The 21,275-nt window shown below is 49.9% G+C and overlaps 6 protein-coding genes across 6 annotated transcripts; 5 read left to right on the top strand and 1 right to left on the bottom strand.

Moving 5' to 3' along the window:
- Window positions 1-1,439: 1,439 nt before the first annotated feature.
- Window positions 1,440-2,726, top strand: J3458_009370 (uncharacterized protein; the record flags this gene model as incomplete). The annotated part of the gene is made up of 3 exons (XM_007809019.2): window positions 1,440-1,571; window positions 1,827-2,140; window positions 2,210-2,726. The coding sequence occupies 3 exons, from the start codon at window positions 1,440-1,442 to the stop codon at window positions 2,724-2,726; spliced, it is 963 nt and encodes a 320-aa protein (XP_007807210.1).
- Window positions 2,727-4,216: 1,490 nt separating this feature from the next.
- On the bottom strand, window positions 4,217-6,470 carry EPT1_1 (Phosphotransferase). The gene is made up of 3 exons (XM_007809020.2): window positions 5,811-6,470; window positions 5,546-5,688; window positions 4,217-5,469 (listed from the first exon to the last, which is right to left on the bottom strand). The coding sequence occupies exons 1-3, from the start codon at window positions 6,116-6,118 to the stop codon at window positions 4,682-4,684; spliced, it is 1,239 nt and encodes a 412-aa protein (XP_007807211.1). The 5' UTR covers window positions 6,119-6,470; the 3' UTR covers window positions 4,217-4,681.
- Window positions 6,471-9,245: 2,775 nt separating this feature from the next.
- On the top strand, window positions 9,246-12,706 carry J3458_009368 (uncharacterized protein; the record flags this gene model as incomplete). Its single annotated transcript, XM_066119737.1, has 2 exons — window positions 9,246-11,607; window positions 11,667-12,706. The coding sequence occupies 2 exons, from the start codon at window positions 9,246-9,248 to the stop codon at window positions 12,704-12,706; spliced, it is 3,402 nt and encodes a 1,133-aa protein (XP_065975533.1).
- Window positions 12,707-13,842: 1,136 nt separating this feature from the next.
- J3458_009367 (uncharacterized protein) lies at window positions 13,843-15,556 on the top strand. The gene is made up of 3 exons (XM_066119736.1): window positions 13,843-14,277; window positions 14,339-14,536; window positions 14,632-15,556. Exons 1-3 carry the CDS (start codon window positions 13,953-13,955, stop codon window positions 15,348-15,350), a joined length of 1,242 nt encoding a protein of 413 aa, XP_065975532.1. The 5' UTR covers window positions 13,843-13,952; the 3' UTR covers window positions 15,351-15,556.
- A 1,073-nt stretch (window positions 15,557-16,629) lies between these two features.
- On the top strand, window positions 16,630-17,787 carry J3458_009366 (uncharacterized protein). The gene is made up of 2 exons (XM_007809023.2): window positions 16,630-17,151; window positions 17,267-17,787. Exons 1-2 carry the CDS (start codon window positions 16,841-16,843, stop codon window positions 17,601-17,603), a joined length of 648 nt encoding a protein of 215 aa, XP_007807214.1. The 5' UTR covers window positions 16,630-16,840; the 3' UTR covers window positions 17,604-17,787.
- A 998-nt stretch (window positions 17,788-18,785) lies between these two features.
- On the top strand, window positions 18,786-19,596 carry cbp4_1 (Assembly factor cbp4; the record flags this gene model as incomplete). Its single annotated transcript, XM_007809024.2, has 3 exons — window positions 18,786-19,054; window positions 19,128-19,312; window positions 19,466-19,596. The coding sequence occupies 3 exons, from the start codon at window positions 18,786-18,788 to the stop codon at window positions 19,594-19,596; spliced, it is 585 nt and encodes a 194-aa protein (XP_007807215.2).
- Between the last annotated feature and the right edge of the window lie 1,679 nt (window positions 19,597-21,275).

Raw genomic sequence — 21,275 nt, 5'->3', positions numbered from 1 at the left:
GGCGTGGTGTCCCATGGGAAAACCAGGCCCGTTACGGGGTTATGACTTATGAGCGGAGGGTTTATGCGGTGATGAGCCACGGAGTTAGTGATGAGAAGGATGCTGTTGAATTTGCTTGGTCAAGGCTCGACATCGACTGTTGGTCCTAGTTAGAGCTGCCGATGGAGATCGCTAAGCTTGGCGGGGCATCACTAACATTGCGGCTGGAGTTCAGTCCGGTTGTCTGTTGGCAGGTGCGTTGATCGTCGGTCCTTCCGCGCCCGGGGATCGGCAGGCATGAACCACTTGAGCAGACGGCAAGCGGTTAGCGGGGGTTAGCGGGCAGCTCAAATATTGGCAGGCAGTTGGCCGCTGTAAGTAACGAATAATAAATAATTCCGCTGTCGCAACATGTCAACACACGACGACGCCACCTCCACCAAAGTACCAGACCCAAGCACAACACGGCTCCTGCAAATGATGTCGAGCCAGGAGGGCGAGCTGTCAATCAATCTGCTAGATCCATACGTCAAATAACAAGGCTGTAATATGTTATGTGCATGTACTCTTGCGGAACCAACCACGACCATGTTCTCTATACTACATACTAGGCCAGGCCCCGTCGACTTGTGTCTGGTTAGTTCCAGAAGCCATCCCTTTGACTGCGTTAAGATGCGTTGGATGTATAGGCCCCACTATTGCTCAGTACATCCCAGCTACCTTACGATATATACTTAAGCCCTCTTAAATTAAAATAAATAAATAAATAAAGTAACTTTAAGTATACCTTAATTAATTAATACTCTTGTTATCATATTATTCCTAGTTATTTAATGTACCTTTAAATATAAGGCTTCTTATTAGCTAGAACCCCACTTCGATACATCCAACGCACCTTAACGCAGTCAAAGGGATGGGACCGGGCCTACAAGGCTAACGGCCCAAGCGTACCGAGAATGGATCCTGATGGCTATGTTCCAACTTGAATCGCCGTGCTGCACCTGCCATGTGCCATGCGCCTTCAAGCCTTGTCTCGTCTCGTCTCGTCTTGATGTCATGAGCATCGAGCATCGAGCATCAACTCCTGGAAGTCCGGCACGCCCGCCATCGCCCATCGTGCCTTCCCACAGACTCGGCCCTCGCCCATCAGGTCCCCATGCCTACCGGGTTAACGCCACCATTTCACCTCCGACACGCATTAACTGGGGACCAGGCGACCACTTCAGCCCACCATCGCCCGTTGCGTCGTCTCATGCCCAAAGGCCCTCCTTCGACTTTTGCGCTCTCCATCTCGTCCTTATATCTCGCTTCTTCCCAATCGCAATCTCCATCGCCTCCATCGCCAACTCGCCTCTCCTGCATTTCCCTCGCCCTCTTAGTTCCCGTCTGTCTCGTTCTGCCAGCACAGCGTCAAAGGGCCAACCGTCACAGAGTCAGAGCCACAGAGCCACAGAACCGCCATGGACTACTCGTCGCAACCATTCCCGTTCACGGCTGGCCAACCCTACCAGTCCTTCATGAGCGTTCCCCCACTGACGCCGTCCAACTCTCACTCTGCGGGCTCCGACGACTACAACACCGCTTCTCCTGCAGTCAGTATCCATCTCTTGATTTCGCGTGTCTGCAAAAGGCCATGCCATGCTCGCGCTTGGCTCTCCCTCCTCTTCATCCCACCCCACCATTGCTCAACTCCAGATGGATTTGCAGCAAACGGCTCTGTACCTAGTTCCTTTGAACCATGGCGTGAATTTGCCCTTCCCTCTCCTTGAAAGTGTCAACGCGTACAACATTGTTGTTCCATCACCCCATATATCCTTTCATCACTAACAGTCATTCGTGTTATGCAGGAGGGGTTCGACGGTAATCCCAATACCGACCAGTTTCAAAGCTTCGAATACAACCAAGGCTTTCATAACCCTTCTCAACACCAGACTCCAGGCTTTCTTAGTCCACCAACTCCTCCGAATCCTGCGACATATGCCAGCCAGCAACCAATCTCACAGCTTCATCATCAAGCTGCTAGCTCGAATGGCCCCCTCAATAGTACTCTGTCGGGACCCAGGTCCGATGCTGATGACAACAGTCATACTCGAGGGGGTAGTGACGAGGATGATTCCCTGACACCTGCCCAATCGCGACGCAAAGCGCAGAACCGTGCAGCGTGAGTGCTCAATGCCATGTTTTTCGTACACTCACCCGAAACAAATATGTTTAACATGACCATGGTTAGACAACGTGCGTTTCGTGAACGGAAAGAGAAGCATGTCAAGGATCTGGAAGCAAAACTTGCCCACATGGAGGCGGCGCAACAGCAGGCGTCGGTCGAGAATGAGAGACTCAAGCGGGATCTGCAGAAAGTTTCAACAGAAAACGAGATCCTGAGAGCCACTTCTTCAGTGAGCAACGGACATCATATTTCGCACTCACCTGAACCAACAACAACCGGCCCCATGAGGTATAACCCTACCGACTTTTATTCCAACGTTCTTCAAAACCACAAAAACAAGTCTCCCTCACATCGCATTGTCACTTCTGACAATGGGGAGCGTTTGCTCGCTGCTGGTGCCGCCTGGGACTTCATCATTAATCACGATCTCTACAAACGAGGTCTTGTCGATGTCGGTGATGTCAGTGAAAGATTGAAATCGTGTGCTTTATGCGACGGACAGGGCCCTGTCTTTTCGGAGCGCACGATTGTGTATGCTATGGAGCAAAGCGTGGCAAGTGGCTCCGATGACCTTTTATAGTCGCTCACCCCGCTTGGGCTGAAGAGGTCATATACAACCGCTTGCCTCTGGAATTGGCCTGATGAAGGGCCATGTCTATCATGATGCGATGCAATTCAACTAATAACTAAGCTATAAGGCTTCAAAACAAGGTGTTTTGGTTAAGGGGGCATTTTGGGTTAAAAAGGCGTCGGATTGGCTTTCACTTGTGGGTTTGGGGGCTATACATGATACACCCTTTTCCCTACCCATCAGTATTTGGCGGCGCACGCGGCGCTGTACGCTGCCACATATTGGGCTGCTTTTGATATCATGGATGGCGCAAGCTTGGTAAACGCAGTATTCACTCTCCGATCTCATCCATCAAACATGGCCTCCGACCATTGTTTGTTGATTTCCAGTTATGGGAAACCGGCACCATGTCAGCAGCTCTGTTGTGCGTTGACTTCTGGGCAGGGGGCTTGACCGGAGCCTTGATGTACGAGCAGGTTCAGTGTGATCATACCAGCAACTCCCTGAACTGGATGCTATGATATGGATAATTGTCTCTTTCTTGAGTGGAAAATCTGGACCGACGTAGGGGAAGGGTTGGGCTGCGGGCGAAGTCTTGTTGCTATAATGGCGTTGTTTTGTTATTCAGTTTCAATTTATTCAATTTTTCGTGCAGCACACACGATTACAGCTACATTTGAATACAGACTGTACTTTTTGTACCCCTCCATCTTCTTCCCTGATATTCTTGAGTCTCTTCCCACTCAGCTCCTCCTGTATTGCACCTTGTAGCGCATCTTCGTAAGCAACACCAGGGTCTGTTTTCGAAACGGAGTCTTATTAGTCATGCTTAAGTGATGATGCCGCTCGGACCCTGGCAAGACGGAATCGTTTCCACTAAATAGGATTAAGACTGTTGAGGCTGCAGTAGCCTGGCCGCTAAGTTACGGCCACTAGAAAACATAAGAACGCTCCCTTGGCAATCTAGCCGTCTACCCGCGCTCTGCATCGCTTGTCATGCCAGGCATCTCAAGCTAGCAACCTGGTCGTCTTGCGTTCTCGCTCGAGTCGCTCAACATCACGGCCGGGATGTAGAGATTGTATGCCACGCAGCCTTCTCAGTTGGCTCTACGTGGCTTCTGGTCCAAGGACCCCGGTAAAGTGCATGATCCCAAGACTCTGGCCCGATTGCAGTGCCGAGACGTCTCAGAACGCCTTGTACATCAAGTCTACGGGGTGTTTTTTTTTTCCCCCGTAAAAACTCCAAACTGTGCTCGAGACGCACCTCAGACGGCGAAATGTTAATTTGGTGCATTGCTGACGGCGAGCGCTACTAGAGGAGAGCGGCAGAAAGACATCGACCAGACGGCGAAACACCTCGCCGCGCGCATAGGAAAGCCGACTCACAGACTTTGTGTAAGGGATTCGGCCGGCTTCGCGATGTACGCCATACACGGTGGGCGCTGTGCAGATTTGTACAGAGTACTGGCAATACAAAGCGGGCAGGCGAACCTGAGTGGGGTCAAAATGAATTAATATTATACAATGCAAAGAATCTACGCAATGTAAAGCTAAAAGCAACTAATACAACTAAAGACTCCTTCCCTCCTAACTCCTATAACATGTCTGTTCCCTAAATTGCAACACATAATCTCCCTCCTTCTTTTCCGTTTCCACGGCAAGGCCGTGGTCTCTATGTCCCTCTCACAAAACAGTACTGACAGCACGAGACGCTGCAATCGAAAGAATCCCTTGGCACAGTAAAACCGCACGTTTTACCGGTCGCTTGTATCTTTATGCTCATGACCTTCGTTCTTACACGTTTCAAACCATCATATAGCATCTCCCTAAATCTGTCCATTCTTACGTCTTTTTGTTGTGTTGACAAGGCATTTATTCGCAATCGTTTCACATCCTGATGATGGCGCCCACCCGTTTTTGGTTCCCAAGTTGGTTGAAAGAGTTGATCTCAGTAGAGTGGCACCTTAGTGAATCTTCTCGCCGTTGATCTTGGGGCCGAACTCGTCATAGGGATGCTTGATAGTCAAGCACCAAATATCGAGGTAGTCACAGATGGACACGATGACATCGACGACGAAGCTGCCATAGACACCAAAAGCAATACCAAGGATGAGAAAAACAAAGGAAACCTGGTATTCGTCGTGCCCAAGAGCGCTAGGCCAGCCAATGCCGAATCGCTTGACGAAAACAGGGCCAAGAGAGTCGATAACACCGCACGCTAGGGGGATGCTGAGGACATTCCAGTAAGGGAAGGGAAGCTTGACGAGGTGGGCTGTGATCATCCGTCCAACACTGTAGGCATTGACAATACCGGCAAAAAGTACGAAGGGAACGAGGTGGTGGTACAAAATGTTGGGCTGCAGGTGCAGATAGGTGACTATCAGAGTCCAAACGCCGAAGAAAGGCAACAGGCCGACAAGAGCCCCGCGGGAGCGGTCACCTCGTTCATGACGGGCTCGGATGACGTTGAAGGAAGACTCGACCGTATTGAGGACTAGGACGATGGCGCCTTGGACTAGGTACCACTCGGTGAAGGAGAGCTCGTAAATTAACGTAGGAATTCCCAAGGTCTCAGGAATACCAATTGCTTTGAGCATGCTCTGCTGCCAGATGTGGGCTCCGCCGAGCAAACCAGTCAGAGTGTAAACGGCGACCAGAATCAAGACACCTTCGACTGGACCGTTGACAATGCCGAGTGTGAGTGTCTTGGTGTGGTACTCATCCCAGGTCTGAACGTAGAAAGTGAGGAGAGCTACAATTCAACGAAACGTTAGCAATCGGCATTTCCAGTTCTACGCATCAATAAGGGAAGAGCGAGAGGGGCGTACAAGCAAACAGAGTCGCAACCGTCTTCCAGCCTTGGCCCATATTCTGAGAAGCAGCGAAAATGAGAACCTCAAGACTAGTATTGAGAGCGTCGACACCATGGTCAAATAGCTCGCCGAGGGGACCGGATTGCTTGGTTCGGCGTCTACGGGTCGCGTTAGTTGTCAATATCCATAATCGGCTCGAACTCCATTTCGGTTTTGGCTGACTTTGACGCCGAGATGCGAAAGGAGCGGGTTATCCGGGAACCACGGGGTGTGGACTCACGCCTGAGCACCGTCGACGGCGTCAAAAGTCTGGTACAGGAAGAGACCCAGAGCCCAGCTGAAATACACCCAAGCGGGACAGTCCTGGTCGAGGGTAGGATTATACCACAGGAGCGTCAAAAAGTTGATCACCACAAACAGAAATCCAGTCAGTGTGATTAAATTGGGGGCCATGCTCATGGGAAACAGCTTGATGACGAAATTATTGTAGAACGGCTTGAGGATGTACTTGGAAGTGAGCGACCGATCAACCGAAGAGTACTTGTACTCTTTGAGCGCCGGGAGCTGGTTGTGTCGGAGGTAGACCATCTTAGGCGATGTGCGAGGGCAACTACGGAAAAAGAAACACAATTGTAAGAGAGCATGCGCGTGCGCGACTGATAGTTGACGGAGAACTAACCGGTGTGCCGCAAAATATTGTGTAGGTGGTCGACGAGTTGATGGTAACAAGTGGTGCAAAGTCAAAAGGGGTGTGGGACGTCCGGATGTCGACTTAGTTCAGACAATCGCAGGCAGGCTCAACCATGAAGAAGCAGAGGCTAAGGAAGGAAAGGGAAGAGTCAGGTCAGCAGCCAGCCAAAGCCAGAGGCACTCAGCCCTTTGATCAGAGCCGCGCTCGCAAGATTAGGATTTCTAGACACGCAGACTGGAAACAGAAAGGGATGCTGGTATTGAGGGGGGGAAGAAGGAAACTTCGGGATCGTCGAGAGTTGACGGATTTGACGAGGGAGGGCGGCTTACTTGCAGGGTTGCGCCTTCCTCTTTTTTTCGAAGTTCCGTTCGTGTCGCGTGGCATTACGAGTATCAGTACCGGTAGGTATTCCTTGGAACGAAATGACCTATTCCAGCGCCTGAAAGGGTGCACCAATGCAGTACCGGGTACATGCCATGGTACAATGCTACAGTGGACACTTAGCAAGGTTCGTGAAAGCTACATACGTGCTGCGTGCCGTGCGCTGGCTTTTCCCCTTCTAGCGGGGTTTTCCTTGAGCTGCTCCTGCTTTCTTTGACGTGAAATTTTTCGGACTGGGACTGGCGGGACTGAGGCCGTCGGCAACGTCATTTTCCCCCTGTGCCGTTCCGCGCTAGTCCTGTTACGGCTCACCCTCTCACATTCTGGGCAGACCACCCCAGATGCACGGCATCCCTTTGAATGTGCAAAGGCGCGTTAGGTGTACCGAACTCTGGTTCTAGCCAACCAAAAACCTAGTAATAAAAGGTATATTATTCCATTCAAAAATATAATAATAGTAAAAGTCGTCATTGTTTTTAAGTTATAAAAACCTCCTTCTTACTTATTATTATTTTAATAAAATAAATCTTAATTTTACTATTAGATTAGTACCGGTGAGATATTGCAGAAAAAGTGGAGATAATACACCACACCCGAACCTACGCACATTCAAAGGGATCTGTACGTACGTACAGGGTATCACGTGTTTCTCCAGCCAATGCCTGCACCGTCACGGAGCGTGGAATGCAACCATCTGTAGACCACGCGACACGTTGCACAAGATGGGTTGCAAAGATTGTCATAGCAGGTTACAAGATCAAAATCCTCACACTCGCTGACCAACGCAACGTTGATTGCCTCTATCCAATGTATACGGATAAGCGCGTCTCAAATAAAGGGGCAGGCAAGCGTGCCATTCACAAGGCGAATGAGACTATTCCTCCAGACGTTTATGCAAAACGCAGCGTTGAACGATTGTACGCCGTCAGACCCCATATTTCAGCGTTGCCATGCCGTTCATAGTATACGAAACTACTCCTCTTGTTGTCCTCCACGGCTCAGAAGTAGCTTTAACAGAAACTTCAGACGGCATTCGGTTGGAACCATGAGCCTGCTTTATTATCATGTACTGGTCGTCTCCGTGCCGATTTGGTAGTAAAAAAAAATACTCAAATTGCCACAATACTCGTGCAATGTACTTCGTTGCTGAGGATTGTAGATGAGATCAAAGGTTGCTCAAGGGCTTGTAGCAAACGCGCATATCTTCTCGTCTCTCAAGTGCCATGTCACATTTGTCGAAAGCGCCAGTATATTATAGCCACCTACCACAAATCCTAACCACTGCAGCTCATAAGAGCTTCAATACTTGACAAATTATTTTCAACGTGTCATACATCCTAGTGTCGGAGGCCCACCTGAGTATTTATAAGAACACAAGCTGGTGTTGCATAAAGGAGACGTACACAACCAACGCGGTAGGGAATATCAGTATCCGATCAATAACTAATCAAACAAATTTCTCTGTGAATCCTTTTTATGCTAAGTGTCTTACTGCTCGTTGAATACTAGGGTTCCACGGCCAAGGTGGGAGAAAGGTGAGAAAAGGGTGAGTAACGCAGATGCACATGGACCATCTGCCTGTCCGACGCACAGGATGCGTTTGCCTTCTCTCCTTGCCTCACCAACTTTCCACGTTTACTCTTCCCTAAACGGAGAAGTGGCTCTAGCAATGAAGTTTCTGCACTTATCTGTTTAAAACCCCGACGAGTCGCAGAGTAACAAACCTCACTTGAGCACCTCCACGTCTCCTTCCAACCAAAAACAAACCACACGGAGTGCAGATCGTGCCTTCCCACTGTCACATGGCCAAACGTATCTCTAACTTTCTTTTGCGCATTATTTTGAGGTGCACAGTCAGATTCTTCCTCATTACGGACCGAATTCGCTTAAGCCATACTGACCAAGGCACAGGATTCTTCATTCTCAACAACCTAAGACTCCTAGGTTTCCAGAGCAAATATCTCGGGCGCATCGTCACGCATCAGAATACACATTTTGATTCAACGGAACCTGTGCTATATATTAGTTCAGCAACTGGTACACGTTTAAACGTTGGGCCTCGAATCCCTCATTCTAAACATGCCTCCACAACAAATAAAGCCAGAAGCTCGACAACAGAATCCTCTTTCTCACGGAAGAGGCAGTGGAAGTCGCATAGAAGGACTGAGAACTGCCTCGATTCCATCCTCGAACTCCCAAAATGAATGGCGAACAAGACCGTATTTAACCATCAGAGTCAACAATCTACCCGTCGACATCTCCGCAGAGTATATTTGGAGATGGTTTGCATCAGAAGGGAATATCTTGTGGATAGATCTCTTTGATCCCAAGTCTGGCAATGGAACAATGTCTGCAAAGATTCGTTTTGAGCCTCCCCCACGACTCAATATCTGGGACCGAGGACCCGTCCGAGTCGAACATCCGGATACTCGACGGTATCCAACTGGGCTCAAGCTAATGGTGTCTCTTGACGAACGGCCACCGGTTAGCACATTGAAGAGCACCAGATACCCAGACAGGATCACACTCAAACTGAATTCTCTTGCGTTCGGTAGTATGTTGAGCCCATCCTTGATGCGAGTAATGAAAACCATCCATTCACCAGCAGGCATTCCTCTGGAACTTAATGTGAGAAGCAACATAATGAGCATCTCGTTCTCCACCGTTTCCCACGTCGATAATCGGGGAAGTTCAAGTTCCAAGGAATGCCAAGTGAGATTGAAAATCTCCAATATTAAGACAATCCTGGAGTCTACTGCCGACAACGAGAACGAGCTACGGCATTGGGTCATATCTCTGCCCTACCCTCAAGAATATTTTGAGAAAGTAGACAACATTATGGATACGTTCCAAGGAAATCCTCAAACATGGAATTTAAGCGATACTTGGCAACGGGCTACAGATATTTCTCCTGTTAGCAATGACGCGCATCCAATTTCTATCCACAATGAAGCACAGTTTGACGACTATATCGATATCGGGCGATGGACGACGTTCCGCCTTTCTTTTGACCCCAAAAAGGTAGAAAATTCGGCAGCGTATTTGCATCTCCAGGCCGCTTTCTACGACTTGAATGTTTTGGTCCGTCCAGGCTGTGTCTTTGACACCAAGACCGAGGCCCCTAGTTTGTGGGATTATCTCGAGCATCCACTGGCCGTACCCGCCAGCCAGCCTTCTGCTCTACTTAGTATGCCTCAAAAGATACACTTGCCTTTTGAGGTCCGCTACCAGCTCGAGGTGTGCATATCCCGGGGTGTTTTAAATGAATATACAATCGGCATTGATTTCTTGCAAGAGCTCAACAACCTCCGAACCATGGATGCAACCCACCGCCTCGAATACCTCGTGGACCAAAATGAAATACTATTTGATCCCATGAAGCTTTTCAGTATGGAAGATGCTACAGCCTTTGTTCCTGCCGCAAGAATTCCGCACTATTGCACCTATGTTCGCAAAGCGTCTATAACGCCGACTACCATCCGTTTCAACTCTCCAACCGTGGAGACATCCAACCGAGTCGTTCGGAAGTACAGCCACGTGCAGGATCGATTTCTACGGGTGCAATTCGTCGAAGAGTCCGAGTTGGTCCGGCTTGGAAAGACCAAATATAATAATGTCAAGGTCTGGAAACGCGTCGAGAGAGCTTTATCTCAAGGTATTCGCATTGGAGATCGACAATACGAATTCCTGGCATTCGGGAGCTCGCAGCTAAGACAGAGCAGCGCATACTTTTTCTGCCCTACTGACCATTTATCCTGCGAAGATATTCGCGCATGGATGGGACAATTTGACCACATCAAGTGCGTTGCCAAATACGCAGCACGTCTAGGGCAATGCTTTTCAACGACACGGGATATTAAAGGCATATGGGTGCCCGATATTAAGTACATTGACGACATACAGCGAAATGGTCAATGCTTCACCGACGGCGTGGGACTTATATCAAAGTTTCTCTCTCAGCTCATAATGGAAGAAATGACTTTGGATATATTTGATAAGCCGACGGCATTTCAATTTCGTATGGGAGGCTGTAAAGGAGTTCTTGCAGTTTGGCCACAAGCCCAGGGTATGGAAGTCCACATCAGAAAATCTCAAGAAAAGTTTAAATCCAATTTCCAGGCTTTGGAGATTGTACGCTGCGCAGCTCGTTCGACTGCAACTCTAAATCGTCAAACAATCACAATATTGGAAAGTCTCGGGGTGCGGAAGAAAATTTTTATGGAGCTCTTAAAGGAACAAATCAGCTGGTATGAAAATGCAACAAAAGATACCTCGGAAGCCATCAAGTTACTCACCAAGTTTGTGGACGAAAACCAGTCCTCGTTGGTTCTTGCCGAACTCTTGAAGGCCGGGTTCAAGACAGACAACATCCAGGAGTCATTTACTCTCAATATTTTTAATCTCTGGCTATCCTGGTCATTCCGCCTTTTAAAAGAAAAGACGAGAATACATGTGCCGAAGAGCGCTTTTGTCCTCGGATGCGTGGACGAAAGTGGAAGCTTACGAGGCCATTCTACCGAGACTGAAGGCAGTTCTGATCAGCTCAACGAAAAACAACTTCCTCAGATCTTCTTACAGCTCACGGACCCAAGTCATGAGGGTAAAACCAATACTATACAAGGGAAATGCATAGTGGGAAGAAATCCGTCACTTCACCCAGGAGATATTCGAGTTGTTCAGGCCGTGAATAACCCCAAGCTTCGACACTTGAAAGACGTTATTGTCTTCCCATCCAAAGGAGATCGGCCGGTGCCGGCCATGTTGTCTGGGGGTGACCTTGATGGTGATGATTTTTTTATTATTTGGGATGACAGACTTATTCCAGAGGAATGGAATCACAAGCCCATGGACTACGAAGCCCCAAGTCCCCGACAACTAGACAGAGATGTTACTGTTGATGATTTACGCGAATTCTTCGTCAACTACATGAAGAATGACAATTTGGGTCTGATTGCAGTCGCACATTTAGCATTTGCGGACATGTATGGACCAAAGTCACAGATATGTAAGTGGCTTCGTCCGTACTCATCGGTGAACTGCTAGTACTAATCTTCTGTATTAAAGGCTTGAGGCTAGCAGAGTTGCACTCTCAAGCCGTAGACTATGCGAAAACCGGAGAACCAGCAGAATTTGGTTACAAGATGCAGCCAGAACGGTGGCCGCATTTTATGGAGAAGAAGTCGACATATCGGTCGAAGAAAGCCTTGGGTGCTTTATATGACGAAGTGGCCAAACACACGTTCCAATTTCGTCCCGAGTGGGGGCACTCATTCGACGAGAGAATCCTTGAGAGATATGAATTTGACAAGAGTACTCTTACCGCAGCCAGAGAAATCAAGGCGCAATACGACTCTGCCATACGACGACTGATGGTTCAGTACCATGTAGAAACCGAGTATGAACTGTACACGGGATGGGTCATGTCAAATACCAGCATATCGAGCAACTACAAGAGACAGGAAGACCTGGGTCTCGAATTCGACGTTGTAAAGCAGCGGTTCAGAGAACAGTGCTGCAATGTTGCCGGAGGCAGCGAAGCGCCCCAGCTGGACAAGTTTGTTGCTGCCATGTATAAAGTTACTGAAGAACAGGTCAACAAGGCACGAAATCGTGGCGACGATGAACCAGTCAGTCATCAGAACGAGGCCGACCCAAGCGAGGAGCTAAAACCTAATGTGCCGTTGATTAGTTTCCCGTGGATTTTTCACTGGGTCATGATTCGGCTTGCCATGGGTGACAAGTACAAGCCAGGCGAATCTGTTCTGGCCGCAGCTCGGCGGGCTTGTCTGTTTAACCGCCATTCACACTTGAAAAGTCAGCCTAAGCCTGTCGATATTGCAGCAGCTGAGACGCTGTCTGGAGTTGACACAAATGAAGACATGGAGCATGGCGTTATTTCTGATGTGCAGAAAATTGAGGAGACTGCGGGTAGGCAGACCACTAATATGAAGGAAAATAATCCTGTCCAGTCGTCTGACGCCATCACGACCGGCGACAAAATTCTACAGCAGGATGAGGATGATTCGAATGAGGACATTTCTTACTACGCAGTGAGCGGTGAGTCGGGCGAGGCTGCTTTTTTGCGATTAGCCGCCCTGGGGTAATATCTAGATGCCAAATATCAATGCAGTGCTAGTATATCAGTGAATGCAGACAATGATTGGCCACGGGGGTATGCGTTAGATTCGGGAGGAAAATGGGTGTCGAGGAAGACGAATTTGCTTAGGAGGCGATACTGGGAGGAGTAGACTTGGTCTCGCTGCTAGGGCCACTGAGAGCTAGAGAAGACAAGCATCAATACATCCAATTCTCTTTATATTGGTTACAGAGGTTGCCGTGCATGCTGAAATTATTCGGATTTTTCGCTTGTGCAGCGCCGTAAGCCCGTCGACCAAATGCCTGCGGCAGGAGCCACCATGGTACATTCATTCCGAATCTTGGGGTCGAGCTCTCATGACGATTCTGCCAAGCTTACTTTTGCGAATTGTATGACCGAGGCGTGTTAAACTCGAGCAATAGCACCAACTTTTGGCTCGTTCAGCTTTCGGGTGTGTGGCAGTGCAGCGCATTTCTCGCCCGAGTTCGTTGAACGAGGGGGATGGTGGCGGCGATATGACATAGACTGGTTCTGCTACCTTTAATCGAAGTTTATCGACACTGCGAGCCAAAGGAATTAGATTCAAATGCTTTTTTTTTTTTGCGCCGAAGGAGCGAAAGGAAAAAAAAACTTACTGCCCATCGCTTCTGACATGTGCTCGCCACGTTTGCAGGCCAAGCAATTGCACGTTGCAGAGTCATGCTGGCTACATGTTCGGATATGGATAATGTGGGCGCAGTGTTGCGAGTATTGAAGCTTAGTAGAGACGGTGTCGTTGTTGACGAGATTGCTGTGTCTGTGCTCATGATGGGCAAGAGCGACGGGCAATTATATAAATCAACTTGCTGAAAGTAGCAATTCGCAAGTAGTTAGTGGAGGCTGGGCGCGGCCCCACTTGACTCTGCGACTTTTGGACTGAGCTCGAAATGACTGGCCGGCATCGTTCTCCGATCCGCCCTACATGCATCTCACGGCTAAAACTGGGGCCGGCAGCAGGGAAGCAAGCGTGGGAGACCGGCCCGCATTCATCGTTTGCTGGCAAACCTTGTCACACGACGGCAGCCAATGTGAGGCTACGCCTATAACAACGCCTCCAATGGGCGACATGCAGGCTCATTACAAATCACGCAATTGAGGAGGAACCTCCCCCGCTGAGTTGTCTCGTTTCTCGCTGCTACTTTCCTTAGCCATCAATATCACATGGCACATTCACACTCAAGCTGCGAACGACAGTCACGAATGAACGGGCAAAAATGACAAACATCACTCCGTTCAAGATTGACGTCCCCGACGCCGCCATCAAGAAGCTCAAGGCCAAATTGGAACTGTCTGACCTTCCCGATGAGGTCGACTTCTCAAATGACTGGGACTACGGAGCACCCCGTGACGACATCCTCCGCCTCACCAAGTACTGGAGAGACGGCTACGACTGGCGCGCTCACGAAGGCAGACTCAACGCCGATTTGCCGCAGTTCAAGACGACTATAGACGTAGACGGCTTTGGAAGCCTCAATGTCCACTTTGTACACAAGAAGAGCCCGAGGCCAGGGAGCATTCCGCTCCTGTTCTGCCACGGATGTACGTGCGGCTCGTCGTAATTCCACGATTCCTGCAGGTTTGGCCACTAACCCTGACGCAGGGCCAGGACACTTTGCAGAAGTCGCCAAAATCCTGCCGCTTCTCACAGACGCCAACGACGGGCCGTCGTTCCACGTCGTCGCACCGTCTCTCCCGAACTTTGGCTTCTCAGGCGGCGTCAGGAAGAAGGGCTTCAGCATCCCCCAGTACGCAGAGGCTCTGCACAAGGTCATGCTGAGCCTGGGATACAACAAATACGGTACCTAGTCTCGTTTGTCCTCACTCACACACTCTGAAGCAAAACAGAATGGAGAAATCAGCCACCTAGACAATTCGCTAACCGCGCAAATGCAGTCACCCAAGGCGGAGACTGGGGCTGCATCATCACCCGCCTCATCGGCGTCCAATACCCATCATCCTGCCTCGCCTCCCACGTCAACTTTGTCCACGCGCAAAACCCTCCGGGCCTCTCCAAATCCCCCGTCCTCTACCTCCAGCACAAGCTCACACCATACACAGACGTCGAAGCCGCCTTTCTCGAGCGGACCAAGTGGTTCCAGACAGAGGGTTTCGGGTACTTCGTGGAGCAGAGCACGCGCCCGTCCACCATCGGCATAGCCCTCGCCGACCCCGTGGCGCTCCTGGCCTGGGTGTACGAGAAGCTGCACGACTGGACGGACAACTACCCCTGGACAGATGACGAGATCCTGACCTGGGTGTCCATCTACCAGTTCTCCACGGCGGGCGCGGCGGCCAGCGTCCGCATCTACTACGAGTCCAAGCACGCCGAGCTGGCGAGGGTGGAGCGGGGGTTCGGCTACGTGCCGAATGTGCCGTTGGGATTGTCGTACTTTCCAAAGGATCTGATTCTGCGGCCGAGGACGTGGGGCCGCGCGTTGGGACCGGTCGTGTTTGAGAGTGTTCATGCCGACGGGGGCCATTTCGCAGCTCATGAGAGGCCCGAGGCGTTGGTGGCCGATTTGAAGGCATGTTTGAGGGGGGCGCGAAGCATGTTGCCCAGCGGTTTGTGTAGGCTGACGGCTGGACGAGCCGGTATAGTTGAGAGGTTTTGATGGCTTTTGAAGTATTGACCTAGTTTAATTGCAATAATGAGATGTCATTCGCCACCTTTTTTTTTTTAGCCTTCCAAAATAAAAGACATGGACAAAAATCTTCTGCAGAGAATTGCCGTGAGTTGGTACACAAAGCACTGATCAGAAACAATGAGGCTTGCAGATCCACACGGCATACCAGCATAATTGTCCGCTATAATATTGGCTTTTGACATGGAGTATATAGCTGTGTAATAGCATCTGTTTACTAAGAATCTTTCAATCTGAAAGTACCGCAGGCCCACCAACTTGAAGCAACCACCTTCATCCTCCCATATCAACGCCCATCCGAGGATTAGATTGGTTGGTCATCAGCGTCTCACTCTGTCCGAGGACGGAGGAGTGTTGCAAATCGTAGCTCCGCAACTTCTCGGGAGTGTGGTGCCCTCTTTATATGTTGGAAGGCAAGTGTTTGGGCTACGGCACTTTTGAGTCCGCTCCGCAGCGATGTGCCCGCAATTGAAATAGTCGGTGTAAGTGGTACACATCTGCAGTACTATCATCAGTACACGCAGCGCTTGCCCGTAACTGGTCTTGGAGATACACACTGTTCTGGCTGTGGAGGACTCACAGTGCTGCTGTTGAACGACGACAAGGGGGAATCTTGGTCTGATGTTGCAAAACGTGCCTGAGTGATGTTGAAGATGTCGAAGATGCCTATGGCTTGGAAGGTTCGAGACTGTGTAAGTGGCGGAAGAAAGACCAGTGAATATATAACTGGACTCTACCATGGCCGCTGCCACAGTTACTCGGACATACAACTCATGGTGGTCAGACATTGGGAGAATAAGCGTGGAATCTCTCTGTATGCTGGTGCGTCGGCCGTGTTCGCCAAGGCGGCCAGAAACCGGTCGTGACAAGGTCCTCACCAATACATTTTCAACAAACAGGTCAAATGACTCCAAGCACGCAACCTTTGTCAGACGTATGACTTTGTCCTTGCCAATAGGCGAGTTTGTTCAAAAATTGACAGTCTGTAACCGCCGTGTTCGCGGTCTGAGCTTCAGGAGGTTGGTTGGCACACCATCTCAAGATGTAACTTGATTCGCGGTTGGGATCGTATGCTTGCGTACTTCAGCGGCCAACAGCCAGGCCGCAATCTGGCAACAACGAAGGGATGCTAGGCGGATTCCCTTTCCTCCTAGAAAATTGAGAGGCCGCAAAACATTCGATGTCCTGGGCCAAGCCTGATGGCGGTCTGTTGACATTCCAAGAAACACGGAGAAGAAACCTGATTCCGCGGAAGCGCTGTCTGATGGACTCGATGGAGCCTCACGTCTGGTAGCCTGCAGGCAGGGGTCCAGACGCCAGTCCCACCTTCCAGGTTGGGATTCTGGGGCACCAAGGCACTTGTAGTTGTCGTCTTGTCGTTGGGGTAGCAGCCTTTTTCTTTTTTTCACATTTTCATCTTTTTCTTTGCTCAGGGGATCACACCCTATCGTGTAGAACTGATGGCTCTCGATTTGTACATCCTGCCTTGCCGCAAGGACCCTGTACATCATCATCACCCGCCGCCGGCCGAAAAGCCCTTGAGGATTCAAATTGAGGGTCCTCTTGTTGCCATTCAGAGACTCTTCCCCGAGGCAGAATGGCAGATTGATGTCTTCAACCAAATATTTCCGCAGCCTGCAGGACCGCTACTTGCAAATTTAACGTTCGAGAAGATTTACGGGCGGCGGGCTCGACCAGAGGAAATTGCTGGCGATCTGGTAGTTCGAGACCAGTACCTGGGTTGGGTTATGGAAGGAATACGGCCTTTGAAGTACGTGTCAATGAGAGTTTTGTTCCAAAAAAGCTCACCAGTGGATGTTCGCCCCGGATTCTCTTGCTTGCTTCTGTAAATGCTCATTATATATGGCTACTGACTACACTAACAGCGAAATTGACTATTACGGCGTTACATTTGATCACCTCGTTCCGCCTGACGATGAAAACCCAGAAGTCTTGCAGATAAATATTATCGAGATAGAGAATGATGGGGGAGTATATGCAGCTTCAACGCTGCCGTTCACGGTAGATCCAGCAGATTATATTGGAATAAAAGTCCTGGCAGTTCCCAGGTGCTGTCAAAAGAGGAAGGGTACGCAGGATCGAGGTAGGGTCAACGATGCGGTTCTCGATAGGGAATCAGAGTCCCGGTCTAGAGAGAAGGCAACAAACGGTGTTGGAGTGGATAGCGAGTCTCCAGCGGTGCATACTACTCGAGCCGTATAGCCAAGCCTTTCTCCTGGTCCGAGATGCGCTGGTGGGCTGAGACAATGCTAGAAATAGTACATATTTACTGCCGGTTCAGGAAGAAAATCATTTGACTTTGTGAGATCTATATCACTCTCTATTCAAATCAATGAAACTTGCATATTTATTTCACATTCGGCGGCATCGATGCTCTCCTGATACTCACTCCATCTTCTAGGATAGTAGGCAATCTCTTCAAAGACCCTCATATGGTCAGGTCTCAAGCAAACAACTTTGTGCATGAGATAGTGTGTCATCTACCGCTTCTCACGGAATTTGGTGGGGTTTCCCTCCAAATGAAATGTTGCTGGTTCAAATTGCAGAATATCCTGGCCATTTGAAGGGCCGGGTATGGACATTGACACAGAATCGAGTCCAAAGATTGTCGACACTCATGTACAAATTTCGGTCGAAGCATCGAGAAGCCACGGATAGTAATTCGTGTTCTATCTATATACAGTGGATAATGTCTCCAGATAAATTACCTTGTGAAGGGATGAGTATAGCTCTGCAAATTTGTGCTCCCGTTACATGGCACATCTCGACATTTTCGGCACAAGTCAGCGAAGCTAACCAACCTAGAATCTTCTCTTTAACTGATAAGACGTGACAAAAGGTTAGGGAATTGATGTTTTAAAATATGTGTCATCACAGACCTCATTCGTTACGAGTTACGGAGTACCCACATGTCATTTCTAGACGATGCAAAGATACCTACCCATGGATATGTGGGCCATATTTGACGATGCCGACAGTCTCGCCCGACGAAGGGCATATCACGGGTCCCTTTTACAGTAGAAATTATATGGACAAATGCGTACAATCCAATCAGATACAATATCCCCATCATGACTAGTACGAAAATTGTTCTTCTTAAGCCCAGTGAATTTCACTGTATTCAGCTTCAAGACCGTGCACATGTCACGTTAAGCCGTAGTGTGTCTGTAGGGTAGCAGGCAGACACCACAAATCCATGCCATGTAAGGGGCTGCGCCGGCAACCCTCGCCAGAAAGACAGAACTCTAGGCCCGAGATTTCGCTCATCCATTCCAAGACGCAGCACTACCAAGGAACACAATGCCCAAAGAACAAGAGCGTCCCAACACAAAAGCGTAAACCGATGACGTACGGAGCAGTCGCAGATCCATCACCCCGCTCTATATGGACCACCGACGCCACACGGATCTTGCACAGCGGCGGTGCTCAGCCACTACTCGATCAAAACCCGCCACCAAACAGATCCCAAGTTCACGACTCGGCATCATCGCAATCGCGGCAATCAAGCCATTCATCGAGAAGAACCAACGCCCGCGCCGACAGACGACGCTCCCCGTCAAGGACAGTACCTGCACAGATCGCAACGCCGAGGCACCAGCCATGCCGCCCAAGCAGCCTACGAACTGGCGCCTCTGGACAAAAGTCCTAGTTGGGTACCTCGCCCCCCTCCCCCCCCCCCCGTGAAACGGAATCATGCCGCGGACACGGCTAACACGACGACTACAGCGGTGTAGCAATCAGCGTGGGAGGACCCCTACTGACCATGAGACTCACGCCGACAGAGGAGGAGCTGCGCGCAAAGTACAACCCGGACCTGCTCAAGAAGAGCATCGAGACGAGGGAGGAGCGACAGCAAGAATTCGACGATTTCGTGACGAGGCTGAAGGAGTACTCCAAATCGGATAAACCGAGTTAGTAGTCGCCCGCACCCCTTTGGCGAGTTCATGCACATCATCTGCCAACCCCCCTTCCTTGCGGCAGGTTTGTTTTTGGGAGAGGAAAGGTGGCATCCGTATCCGTGGGAACCAAATGAGCTAACGGGTGCGTGTTTTCCCTGAATCTAGTTTGGATCGTGGTCAAGGAGGAAGAAGAGAGGCGCAAGAAGGCCGTCCTAGAAGCGGCCAAGGTGCAGCAGAAAGAGGCGGATGCTCGCCGAGAAGAAATGCGACGCGAGGCCGGCCTAGGCTCCAAGTAACAAAGTTCTGCAGACTGGGACCCCACAGAGGCCACTGCACTAGGGGATGAATGGTACGCAAAAACGTGGAAGCATAGAGGAGGCGAGACTCGTTAAGAAGCAATATTGGGTAAAAATGAATGGGGGCTTGATTTCGTGTACAACAACAAAAAGGCTGCCGGGGTTGCGGAACTTTTCATGCAGGAATACGGTTGGGATGCACAGTTCATCCATGTACAACTACTTACTTACCTTGTTATTTTCAAGTGTACGATTATCGCCAAAGGCTCTCGAGGGTATATGAGAGGTAGGAGGACCTTTTGCAAGACCGTTAGTCATGGTGCCAACGCGAACGGGTCGAGACACATTGGGGAAATGGATTCTGGAGAACTGGAGACCTGGGGTAAACATGCGGAGGCGGTTCAGGCGGCAATCTGGACATTGACATGCCAATACGACTTCAGATCTACTCCGTACTCGAAGGGGGGTGTATTCAGTTTTCAACCAGCAAAAGAAATGTTGCCATGTTGTGCTTGTTCTGCCATTGAGAGAGAGCACATGATCAGTGACCAGGACGGCCTAACCATTCACTCATTGAGCCGAGCTCATGGAATTGACACTGTTGGCCTCTGTGGTGGCTGCTACCGAGTCCACTCATCCGTGTAACTAACATACCAAGGTAGGTATATTCGACGTGGCGTCTCACCGCCGCGGATGTCAAGTCCATCCGAGGAACTTGTGTTGTCCCCATGGATTGCCCATAGGGACATTTTGGTGAGCCAAATGATGGATTGTGTCTGGTGGCAAGAACCAACTTAGAGCACCAACGTCTGGCCCGATGGCTCAGCTGCCAGAAACTAGTTCGCAACAGCTGCCAACTTTTGAAAATCCTGTCACACAATTGGTTGTGCCTATCGGCGAAACCATGATCTTTGCCTCCTTGCCCACCCCCAATAAACGCCGTGTGCATGTTGATGTCGCATGCTTCTGCAATGGAGCAGCTGTGACCAGCCACACCAACCACCTTGCGCCTTCTCCGCATCAAGCGATAATGTTCCGCTCGTAGTCTTGGCAGCAGACAAAAAGTTCCCCAAAAAGCGTGAACTAACTGATACCGACGACAAATGGTCCTCTTGGCAAATGGTCATCGTATCTTCCAGCTGACTCCTTGCTGATGCCTCGGCGCAGTTGTGGAGCAGTTGATTTTGACAGTTCACCAATCCCCACAGATGGCTGATGGTCCAACAAGATAATCGGTCAGTTTCAGCCACCTCTTTTATCGTCTTTGTTTGTCATTCCTCGCCCTCCTTTCTGATGTCCCCATGCGAATTGACTGCCACCTGACCTCACATGATCGAGGTTGACAAGACGCGGAGTACTCCGTACGGCTGAGGCGCTTCAACGTTGATTACCATCCGTAAACAGATACGGCGCAACGTTAGCCGTCCGGCCGTGACTGCTAGTAGTGGTTGACCCCTCCCAGCCGTAAACACCTTAATTCTAAGCATGTTTGTGCATAAGCGCCAACTTGGGATTCGCCCTGTTCATGGCAATGGCGAAGCTGAGAGAACTGGTGAACTGCAGAGTTGCTCTCAACGGGTTCCGTTTTGGGGGAAAAGGAAGTTACAGGCTTGCTGCAGCCACAGGCATGCATCGCGCAATTATTGTGCAGAGTTTGTGCTTGTGTGCGTGCCCGGCAA

The sequence above is a fragment of the Metarhizium acridum genome (assembly GCF_019434415.1).
Source record: "Metarhizium acridum strain ARSEF 324 chromosome Unknown scaffold_141, whole genome shotgun sequence".
NCBI classification, from domain to species: Eukaryota; Fungi; Ascomycota; class Sordariomycetes; order Hypocreales; family Clavicipitaceae; genus Metarhizium; species Metarhizium acridum.
Note: the sequence above shows the minus strand (reverse complement) of the source record. Positions and strands in the feature narration are given on the sequence as shown.

Bases quoted from the DNA above. Each gene is read 5' to 3' on its own strand.
- EPT1_1 (XM_007809020.2), bottom strand. From the start codon at position 6,118: ATGGTCTACCTCCGACACAACCAGCTCCCGGCGCTCAAAGAGTACAAG. The intron at 5,689-5,810 runs GTGAGTCCACAC...CGCGACCCGTAG, and splicing joins GCCGTCGACGGTGCTCAGGC to ACGCCGAACCAAGCAATCCG. The intron at 5,470-5,545 runs GTACGCCCCTCT...GTTGAATTGTAG, and splicing joins GGTTGCGACTCTGTTTGCTT to CTCTCCTCACTTTCTACGTT.
- J3458_009367 (XM_066119736.1), top strand. From the start codon at position 13,953: ATGACAAACATCACTCCGTTCAAGATTGACGTCCCCGACGCCGCCATC. The intron at 14,278-14,338 runs GTACGTGCGGCT...ACCCTGACGCAG, and splicing joins GCTCCTGTTCTGCCACGGAT to GGCCAGGACACTTTGCAGAA. The intron at 14,537-14,631 runs GTACCTAGTCTC...GCGCAAATGCAG, and splicing joins CCTGGGATACAACAAATACG to TCACCCAAGGCGGAGACTGG.
- J3458_009366 (XM_007809023.2), top strand. From the start codon at position 16,841: ATGGCTCTCGATTTGTACATCCTGCCTTGCCGCAAGGACCCTGTACAT. The intron at 17,152-17,266 runs GTACGTGTCAAT...CTACACTAACAG, and splicing joins GAAGGAATACGGCCTTTGAA to CGAAATTGACTATTACGGCG.